The 10,290-nt window shown below is 49.7% G+C and overlaps 2 protein-coding genes across 3 annotated transcripts; one reads left to right on the forward strand and one right to left on the reverse strand.

Annotated features, from left to right (window-relative positions):
- The first annotated feature begins 266 nt into the window (after nucleotides 1-266).
- LOC123447749 (thioredoxin-like protein 4B) lies at nucleotides 267-4,786 on the forward strand. Of its 2 annotated transcripts, XR_006631531.1 has the most exons (5): nucleotides 267-456; nucleotides 2,025-2,182; nucleotides 2,782-2,848; nucleotides 4,202-4,419; nucleotides 4,521-4,786. XR_006631531.1 is itself a non-coding variant. In XM_045124401.1 (4 exons), exons 1-4 carry the CDS (start codon nucleotides 322-324, stop codon nucleotides 4,298-4,300), a joined length of 459 nt encoding a protein of 152 aa, XP_044980336.1. In that variant the 5' UTR covers nucleotides 267-321; the 3' UTR covers nucleotides 4,301-4,786. The 2 variants fall into 2 exon arrangements, 1 of the variants encoding a protein (XP_044980336.1); XM_045124401.1 differs by having other exon boundaries at nucleotides 4,202-4,786.
- A 104-nt stretch (nucleotides 4,787-4,890) lies between these two features.
- LOC123447748 (probable beta-D-xylosidase 7) lies at nucleotides 4,891-9,438 on the reverse strand. The gene is made up of 4 exons (XM_045124400.1): nucleotides 8,965-9,438; nucleotides 6,711-7,168; nucleotides 6,481-6,578; nucleotides 4,891-6,386 (listed from the first exon to the last, which is right to left on the reverse strand). Exons 1-4 carry the CDS (start codon nucleotides 9,394-9,396, stop codon nucleotides 5,029-5,031), a joined length of 2,346 nt encoding a protein of 781 aa, XP_044980335.1. The 5' UTR covers nucleotides 9,397-9,438; the 3' UTR covers nucleotides 4,891-5,028.
- Nucleotides 9,439-10,290: the final 852 nt, after the last annotated feature.

Raw genomic sequence — 10,290 nt, forward strand, 5'->3', positions numbered from 1 at the left:
GATTAGCAGTTTGTTAGCATACGATGTAACCATTGTTAGTTAGATATATGATTTTTTTAGGGGAAGTTAACTATATATGATGGCTTTTCCTAAAGAAACAAATCATCACATGGTTATTTTTGGAATAAGAAAATGATGTGTGGGCTGTTAATCTGGGCTGAAGACTACTCGAGGGCCGACTGAAACAGGCTCATATTCGTTTCTGGGCCGTTTCAAGGACAGGCCTGTTTGCGGAAGGATAGGTGTGGGGAATCCGTTGATTCCTTCCTTCCTTCATTCCTTGCAGGTTGCAGCAGTCCGGCGAGGGGAGAGAGGGGCGAGATGGGGTCGGTGGTGCTGCCGACGCTGCGGCGGAAGCGGGAGGTCGACGCCGCCATCCGCGACACGCTCGACAAGGTCCTTGTCCTCCGATTCGGCCGCGCCTCCGACGCCGCCTGCCTCCAGCTCGACGACGTCGTAAGTACGCAGCACATCGCCGCCGACGCGCCGCGCCTCTCCCTTATCCTCTCCGCCGTAGCTACCGTATGATTCCACCGGTTCTCGTCATGCCGGCCGGTCCATGAATACTCCGTTGGGGATTCCTTATATTTCTTCTGCGCCGACGTGATTGGATTGGTAGGAATTTGACAGTGGCTGTGAACAGTTGGTTCAGTCTGATTACGTTCTTGGAGGGTCTTGTTATGCACATTAGTTTGTCTTGCCGTTTTGGCAGGTACTGCCCTGATTAGGTGCTGATTTCTAGTACACTGTTAGTTAAGTTGTAAGGTTTATTATGGAGAGGAAACTGTTGCCGCGTGATGAACATGGGCCTGATGAAGCTATGTGTTACTACCTTGTCTGAAGTCGATTTCAACTTTTTACTGTCAGGTTATAGGGCAGCGAGGTAGTCATTTCCTTTACTCTTAAGAGTGATCGCACTGTTGTCTGTTCACAAATACTCCCTCCGTAAACTAATATAAGAGCATTTAGAACACTACTTTAGTAATCTAGACACTCTTATATTAGTTTACAGAGGGAGTACTCAGTAGTATAATTTTCCCTGTGGGAATGAGATGACAAGCCTGGTTTGTATATCCTGTAGTTCTGAAAACCACTAAGGGCTAATGCAATTACAAACTTGGTCGCCTTGAGCAGGGTAGGGTTAAGAGGCAGAACCTGATATTCAAATGATTTAACCTTAAACTGGATTACTGGGTATGTTCTAAGAAGAATCTGCCAATCATGGTAAAAGCTAGATTGTTAATACACATGTCTTACAGTGACGCGACATGAACAAAAGAGGAGCAGAGGAAAAGAATGCTTGGACACTCTTAGGGCGTGTTTGGTTGCATTCCCTACCTAGCATGGCTGTTCCCACCTAAGACATGGCCAGTGTAAACATGCTGAGTAGATGCATTTGCTGTTGTTTGCTAGTAATGTATGCGTTGATACATGCTGAGGTGAGACTTTGTTTGGTAGGAAGAGGGAGGAGGAAGAGGTGCACTGCGAGGGAGGAAGAGGAGGGTCGGCGGGGCGCAGGGAGAGGAGTCCTGGCGGGGAGGGAGAGGGCGAGGCCGCTGCCGGGGCTCGGGAGGGGTGCGGTGCGGCGAGGCACGAGCGAGGCCGCCGTCGGGGCTTGGGAGGGGCGCGGCGCGACGGGGCAAGGGCTTGGGAGGGGCGCGGCGCGACGGGCGAGATCGCCGCCGGGGCTCGGGAGGGGCGCCGCGCGGCAAGGCACGGGCGAGGCCGCCACCGGGGTTCGGGAGGGGCGGGGCGCGGGCGAGGCGAGGCGGCCAGGGTGGATGGAGGCAGCTATGCTCTCCTCAGCTCGCCTCCGCGGGGGTGCTGGGCTCAGCTATACTGAGGCCCTTTTTTGCATCAGTTGATGCATGCTCTCCTCATTTGTTTGATAGGATTGTTTGTAAATTAATTGAACTTATTGATGGCAAGCTTTTCATTCACATCCTTTTCTGCATCAAATTTTATGAATTCTGTAATGTGTATGCTATTTTCTTGATTTTATCCTGTTCTTGCTGTTTCAACAGCTCGCAAAATCTTCTTGGGACATATCCAAATTTGCAACGGTAGCATTGGTTGACATGGATTCTGAGGAGATTCAAGTGTATGTTGACTATTTTGATATCACGTTGGTCCCAGCAACCATTTTTTTCTTCAATGCTCATCACATGAAAATGGATTCAGGGTATGTTTTTGATCTTCCTCTGTTATTTTCTTTGCTATGATGCTATTTAGATATGTCCGTCTTACTTTTTCTATACCTATATAAATTCATGTTGATACCGTCCAAGCCTTTTTCTTCAGAGTTTGAAATGACCTGTGTGTATCTGAATGACACCGACCTAAAGTTACCACTGTCTCTGATGTATTTCAAATAATGCCTAGTTAGCTGATATTACTATTTCCAAAAAAATTGCCACCCTGTGTTCATGTTGGTTTCACATAGATATGTATCATGATGTAAAAAATCTAAGAGACATCCATTTTCCTCTGATACTCCTGACAACTGAGTTTATATTAATGACTACACATTCCAAGATCTACAAAAGATTTGACATGACTCATTTGGAATTTCAAATAGATTGCATGAAAGATTTATGGAGAAACTTTCAAACATATGAGAAAATGTATCTGTGGCTGCGGTCTGAACTTAATCGAACTTCAAAGAGTTGGTTAGGTTGATACTGAATTGTACGCACCAACAGGGATATCATATTAGTTTTATTTCGTGGCATACTATACTTGCAAAATGAATGATGAACTTGTTATATTGTATATTTACAGGACACCTGATCACACAAAATGGATAGGCTCTTTCAGCAGCAAGCAAGACTTCATTGATGTAGTTGAGGTGAGTGGGTGCAAAGTCCTGTACTTTCTCGAATTCTTTCAGTAATCAGGTTCGACTATTGACAATGGCAAGTTAATGATGTGAACATCATAATCCTTGTACTTTCTTGGTAAATGCAGATCCTCATGATACATTTGTAATATTAATTTTTTGTATGGAATCCATGAATGTTAATCTGTGCAAACTAAAAAGGAGGACTGACTATAGTTAGCTACAGATTATACACAGGTATAGATTATAGATATCTGTCCATACATTTGTGAATTGCTGTTCAGAATCCACATGATCAAGAATATATGTAAAGAGAACAGAGAAATGTATATTATGATAGGGCTGATATATCCTATACAATTTGGTGTAATCTCATGCAAACAGTTAATTGGAGTACATGTTTGAATAACAAAGGAAATCTGAATGAAAATGGTTATTTTTCCTGTGGATACTGGTCCTCTACTGTAATATGTTTTCAAAATTGGAGAAGACCATGTAAAAACCCAAAGGCATGCTGTAAAACTTCTCAAAAGATATATTTTTTAATGACGGCACTATCCTGTTTCCTTTTTGATGGAACAAAATGGCATGGTACGAATCAACCTTCTCAACTGGGTCCAACTACCAACATGGAGACTTGTTAGATGTCTAGTCAGACAAGATATTTTTTTAACCGGGTTCAGCCATGACTCCCAGTTGAGCGTGGCGTAACCCCATTGAGGGCTGTAGCTTCAGGTACAACGTGTCAATCCAGAGATGTGTCGGCGGCCAGTCCGTCGGCATGAAATGAATTCCTTACCGACCCCTTCCATCCAAGACCAATGCTCAGAGGAAAATTTACTTGAACCTCTAGTTGTCCGAATGGATCACCTGAAGAAGCTTTAGGCCACACCTTTAAGGAGAGCTCTTGTTCTATATGAGAGATGGCTTACAAACGATCCATGAGGTGCCTTTTATAGGCCATTGGCCTTGTACAAATGATCACCAAACCCTTGGTGGGAAGGGAAACACAGAGGCTTTGTAATCTAGTCCCTCCGTTCTTGAAAGAAAGGACTGCAAATTTTGGTACAGTTGTAATATTAAATTTGTATATGGAATCCATTAATGTTAATCGGTGCAAACTAAAAAAGGAGAACTGATTATAGTATGGTGGTCCATTGGGCTTTTTAATTCTTATTTCTTAAGACTGCCTTTATCTGAGGTTTTTGGTATGCAATTGTCTCCGCCCAAAAAAAAAACTTAACCGATTCAAGGCATCAGAACTCATCTGTGATGATTGGCATTGTGTGTCACAGGTTCTTCTGTACACCATTGCTACACAAGTAGTTTCCGTTTCAGCTCATTGTGATCTATTGATGGCAGGCAGTATTCAGGGGCGCGATGAAAGGCAAACTGATAGTGTCTTGCCCACTTCCACCAGAGAGGATACCCAGATTCCAACTCCTTTTCAAGGATGTCTAATGACAAGAAGCACACATTCTCAACATATGTATTGGTCTTTTAGATAATGGAAGAGTTTCATTCCCCCATCCTCTGCACACATATCCATGCTGCCAGACCTAAAGAATAAGATGTTCATGGTAAGGAAAAAAGGGACTTGAGCCAGCTTTGTGCTAGCTGGTGCATTCCTTGCTCCTTTTTTTCTTCTGCGACTTGAATGATCACAAGGGGTGCACTGCAGGAGGATATGGAGATGTGCTTGGATGAGCTTGGTGATGAACAGTCAAGAGTTAGCATTTGCACTGGTTTGCATCAACTCTGTTTCTCTATGTTATAGCATAATACAGCAATTGGTGTTTTGCCCTCTCTAGTCTGTAGATTTCTGTATTTCAAAAACTAGAATGGTCAATTAGGTGCTTATCTGTTACTTTAGTTTGGTGCAAGCCTGGTTATATGTAGTAAGACTAGTTGGTGTTTTGAAGTGATGCAATCAGTTATCAAAATTTACATGTGCATGGCATTCTCCATCTCGGTGGTATCGAGAAAAAGACATGTCTTTTTGTTGGGCTACTAGGTTGGTCTTATCTTTATTTGAAGAAGCGGCGAACACATCCCTTACAACAGCCTACAAATCTCATTTCCGATGGGTACTCTACTCGCACCAATGCAAATATAAACTATACTACAATGGGGGAATTACATTGTATGTATCCACCTCTATTCCGTAGCTGCAATCTACTAAAGGTCGATCAAACCTCGAATGTTATCTCCATCTCATGCATGTCAACCATGAGGAAATGAGACCCTCTGTCTACCACCTTGTTGCCATCCTTCCTTACTCTGCTAAAATGCTCACATGGGCTGATGTCAAATGTGAGGCTGGCCTTCTCTCCAGCCTTGAGGTGCTGTCTCCTGAACCCGATCAGCTGCTTCGCTGGCCGGCCGGCGGTTGCGTTGGCCCACCGGAGGTACATGAGCACCGAGTGCTTGCCGTCCATGGGTCCGTGGTTTTCCACCTCGACCACGGCCGGGAACTTGAGCTGCTCGCACCCTCGGGCGCCAATATGTTCGACATGGTAGCTCGCGACGCCGCCTTCTTCCGCCGGTGTTGGCATTGTGCTCAGGCCTGCGAGCAAGTCCGTGTTGGGCGTGCCGGATGAGAGCAGCCGGCGAGAGTAGCTGGAGTAGCTGAGGCCGTAACCAAACTTGTAGACAGTCTCTCCCTGGTAGAAGCGGTAGCTCCGGCCGGGGTAACCGGTGGCCGGGTCGGCGCGCATCCGCATGTCGGTCATGGGCACCTTGGTGAACTCTTCCGGGTACCAGGTCACGGGCAGCCTCCCGCCTGGGTTGTGGTCGCCGAAGAGCACCCTGGCGATGGCGAGCCCGCCGGCCTGGCCGGGGTATCCGGCCCAGAGGATGGCGCCGATCTTGGGGTTGTTCTTGGCGAAGGTCACGTCCACCGGCCCGCCCGTGAGGAGCACCAGGATGACGGGCCTCTTGGCGGCGTCGGCGACGGCGGTGATGAGGCTCTGCTGCTGCCCGGGGAGCAGCAGGCTGGTCCTGTCGCGCCCTTCGCTCTCCTGCTGCTGGCTGAGCCCCATGAAGAGGAGCACGTAGTCGGACGAGCCCGCGAGCGTGGCCGCCTGGTCCGTGTCGGCCACGTCGCAGGCCGCCGAGCCGCACCCGGCCATGAACCTGACGTCCTTGACGTAGCCCTGGACCCCCTTGAGCGGCGTGACGGACTCGCACGGCGGGCCGAAGTAGTTGCCGATGAGCAGGCCGGGGTTGTTGGCGTTGGGACCGATGACGGCGGCGGAGGCGATGGCGGCCCGGTCGAGCGGGAGGATGCCGGCGTCGTTCTTGAGGAGGACGATGCCGTCCTGCGCGGCTTCGAGGGCGAGGCTCCTGTGCTCCGGGGTGCAGATGTGGGCGGCGTTGAGGCCGCCGTATATGTTGGCCCTGGGGTCGCCGTCGAAGTGGCCGAGGCGCATCCGGATGGCGAAGAGGTTCTTGAGCGCCTTGTCGACGTCGTCCTCCGTGATCTTCCCCTGCTGGAGGGCGGCCGGCGCGTGCTGCTGCATGTACGTCCCGCAGTCGATGTCCAGCCCTGAGTTTTTAGCAAGTGCAAGTGACAGGCCAGGGAAGTGATGAGTTTTAATCCATGAAATGTGTAGTTTAATGATGATGGTTACTGTACGTACCGGCCTTGAGCGCGAGTGCAACCGCGTCCTCCGGCGTGGGCGCGTACCGCTGCGCGTCACGCATGATGGCGACGGCGTCGCAGTCGGAGGCGACGTACCTGCACGCACGCAAGCAACCAAAAAAGACCATGGCATGGCATCAGTAATTCAGTACCACTACCGCGTGAAGACGACGACCGCACGCATGCATGTGAACAAAATGAAGCAAAAAAATCTGAGTGGGTACCCACCCGTCGAGGCCCCAGTCGGCCCTGACGGTGTTGGTGAGGAGGCCGGAGTTGGCGCATGCGGGGACGCCATTGATGGCGGTGTAGGCGCACATGACGCAGCTGGCCTTGCCGTCCACCACGCAGCTCCGGAAGGGCGGGTTGTACGTGTCCTCCAGGTCCTGCGCCGTCACCCTCGCGTCGAAGTTGTACCGGGCCACGCCGCCCCAGTCCTCCAGGTCGTACGCCGTCGCGTGCTTGCAGCACGCCGACGTCTGCAGCAGCGACGACGACGTCGAGTTCCCCTGCAGGCCCTTGACGAACGCCACGCCGTAGCGGCTCGCCGTCGTCGGGTCCTCCCCCGGGGTCTCCTGCCCGCGGCCCCACCGCGGGTCACGGTAGATGTTCACGTTCGGGGACCACATCGTCAGCCCCTCCGCCTGCCCCACGTTGTACAGCGCCCGAGCCTCCCTGCCGATCGCCTGCATCCACGTACGTACGTGTCATTTTCTTGACGATCCGTTCCACTTCCACCGGAGATGGCTTTCCCATGGCACGCAATGGGCAGTGAACAATCAAGGCAAAATGAAAAGGAGATATGTGCTACTAGTAGACAATAGCTAGGACATGCTTGCAACGCAAACTTGCATGTTGGTCGACCACCAAGTTCGTCACACCTTTTGCAAAAGTATGCTACCACCTCCGTTCTAAATTAATTATAAGACGTTTTGGATATTTCGATATGACCTACGAAAATGAACGACCAAGCTGCTCACACTAAAACACGTCTATATACATTCGATCTATTTAGAAAAATGTTAGTACAACATTGTATAATTCGGAACGGAGGGACTACTACTTGAGCATTTGCATCATTGCATGAACTGCAAGTATGTATGACTGGACGTGACCCGGGGTCATCCTCCTTTTCTAAAAAAAGAAAAATGTATGACTAGACGAGTGGTGCTTGACTAAACGAGACCCAACAATTATTTGTTTCTGCAGACTTGATACGGCCTAACAATTTGTGCTTGTGATCAGGGAGGCCTAACATACAGTTGGCGGAACTCCAACATGAAGTTAACGACATACTCGATCCGGCAGTAATCCATCTCAAAATTAGGCACGCCAGAATCAAACCACATGCATATGGATCCAGCTAGCTCCTGCTAACAAGAAGCACGGGGCGTGTACCGTAAGGCATGACCTTGTGGCATTGTGGGCACGCTCCGTAGTCCATACGTACCCACGGACAGCAGTGCAACAAAAAGGTTGGGTACGATGGAAAAGGCCCGATCTACTATTCATATCAGATCTGTGTGTGCCTCACGCTCACCTCACATGTACCCACAACCAAAAGGCGCCACTTTTCTTTCCCGCACAAACATTCTGCTTCTCCTTGTCTTTGGCACTAACCGCACTACGTGTGCTCACGTGTTGTCCCTTTATAGCTCTTTTCTAGGTGCCTCCGGGTGTTGATGTACACACGGCAGTTTGTCCTATGATTTCTAGGGGAAAACACTAAAGGACTTTGATGATTTGGACGTACTTTCATTAGTTTGGCCTCGTTGGGATGAGAAAATCGCATGTGACTTTTTTGTTAAATATGTAGGTTTTGATGCCTTTGTACTGAAGTATGCATATTAGCTCTCTTTTTTGTATGTGCGTGGGGTGCAAATGAGAGAAATATAGTTTGTCTATATAAACTACTTACTTGATTCATAATTAATATATGCTTTGCACATAAGCAAGTATATGTGATATGATCCATGTGTATTTCTAAAAGAATACCACGCTTTTTTCCTTAAAAAGTTTACCAATTGGGATTATTTGTTGTACTAGAATGCACCCTTGTGTTGAAACCAAAATCATGTTACCGGCCGGCAAGAGGAGCTACCTACCAAATCCTTAGCCCACGAGCATCCCCATACTGTACAAACAACCGCGCTCTTTGTCTCTTTCCCAAATCACGGATCAAGAAAAGGATCCCTCCCCTCCCCTCCGGTGAAAGGAAAGAAAATGGCCGGTGCATGATGCATGTCATGTCATGTCATCGCATGGACTATGGACTGGAGGCACGCGCATGCATGCATGCGTGCATGATGCCTGGGCCCGATCGACCCTAACCCCACCCCCGAACAACTAACTACCCGCCGGAGACAGCGATCCAACGCAACATTCCATAATGAAACTGCCGCACGCCATTACATTATGCGAGCAAAAAGCGAAACGAAACCGCCAGCAGCCGGCCACACGGGGCTTATACGTACGTACGTACCTGGCCGATGCGGAGCCAGAGGTCGTCGTCGAAGGCGGCGGCGGTGAGGCTGACCTGCGGGAAGCTGGTGGCGCTGCGGACGGCGCCGTTGAAGTGGAGGCCCTTGCCGGAGGTGGCCAGCCCGTGCAGCGCCTCGTTCCACCACTTGTAGGCCGGCACGCCCAGCCGCGGCACGCCCGCGGCCTCGTCGCCCAGCTGCGCCACCTTCTCCGCCGTCGTCAGCCGCGCCACCAGGTCCGCCGCCCGCTGCGCCACCGGCAGCGTCGCGTCGCAGAAGGCGTACCCCTGCGTCGCGGCCGTGGACGACGGCCCGCAGGAGAATGGCGGGTCCGCGGCCAGGGCCGGCACCACCATCCCCAGCAACGACGACGACGACGCCGTCAGCAGCAGAAGGACCACCGTGCCGGCGTTGCCGTGGGACAGCACGGCCATGGCGAGACGAGCCGCAGGGAGGGAAGGGGTGCACGTGAATGGATGGGTCAAGGGAGTGGTCGCCTAAATAGGCGCTCCTGGCCAGTGGGAGCGAGGCGCGTGTCATCGACATGGGTTGCGTGTGACGTACTGCCATTATACTAGTGCCACCATGCGATGATACGCTGCTCGATCGTTACCCATCAGCAAGAACAATCTCACCTTCTCGTGCATGTTATAATTAAAGCGGAATATTGTGATGTTGCACCCGTGTACGTGTTGTTCTTTCCTTTGGGAGTGGGATTTAGTAGCGGCCATTTTTTTAATTCGGTTTGTAGATCATGAGCTGAGATCAGATGTGTACGTAACTTGCGTGCCGGGGTGGTGTTTCCATGGAATGGGCATATCCGTTCCGTGGCCTCGGTTAACTGAGATAAGTAAGGTTAGCTAGTTGCTGGCTCTACTTGAATGCGTTGCTTCGCATCGATCCTTGTCGATCTAAATACCTGCCCAAACACGAAATTTCTGTTCGCAGCAGCTATTTATAATAAGTTGCCTGACAAAAAAATTCGCTCCCTCCGATCCATATTATTGGTCGTTAAAGTGGATATGTCTAGCACTAAAATACGTTTAAATACGAGTCAGTTTGAGCGGCAAGTAATATGAATTGAATAGATTAGTTGTAAATTAGAAGTGACGGTCCCGGCAAGGTCTCACTAACCGTCAAGACTACGTCCAAAACGGGGATAGCAGAGACGAAGAAGAAACTTGATCAATGCAAGTGGAAGGCCTTTTAGCTCCGACTCCCGCTCAAATTAGATAGCTAGCTCATCGGAGGTGGAATGGAAGTATTCTGAGGTACACAACATGTCAAGACTAAGACTTGACTCTTCAACAATGAAAAGATATACAATG

This window comes from Hordeum vulgare, chromosome 4H, assembly GCF_904849725.1.
Source record: "Hordeum vulgare subsp. vulgare chromosome 4H, MorexV3_pseudomolecules_assembly, whole genome shotgun sequence".
NCBI classification, from domain to species: Eukaryota; Viridiplantae; Streptophyta; class Magnoliopsida; order Poales; family Poaceae; genus Hordeum; species Hordeum vulgare.

Excerpts from the sequence above, each read along its gene's own strand:
- LOC123447748 (XM_045124400.1), bottom strand. The coding sequence starts at position 9,396 with ATGGCCGTGCTGTCCCACGGCAACGCCGGCACGGTGGTCCTTCTGCTG. Across the intron at positions 6,579-6,710 it reads GCCGACTGGGGCCTCGACGG|GTACGTCGCCTCCGACTGCG; the intron begins GTGGGTACCCAC and ends GCGTGCGTGCAG. Across the intron at positions 6,387-6,480 it reads TGCACTCGCGCTCAAGGCCG|GGCTGGACATCGACTGCGGG; the intron begins GTACGTACAGTA and ends CTAAAAACTCAG.
- LOC123447749 (XM_045124401.1), top strand. The coding sequence starts at position 322 with ATGGGGTCGGTGGTGCTGCCGACGCTGCGGCGGAAGCGGGAGGTCGAC. Across the intron at positions 457-2,024 it reads GCCTCCAGCTCGACGACGTC|CTCGCAAAATCTTCTTGGGA; the intron begins GTAAGTACGCAG and ends CTGTTTCAACAG. Across the intron at positions 2,183-2,781 it reads CACATGAAAATGGATTCAGG|GACACCTGATCACACAAAAT; the intron begins GTATGTTTTTGA and ends GTATATTTACAG.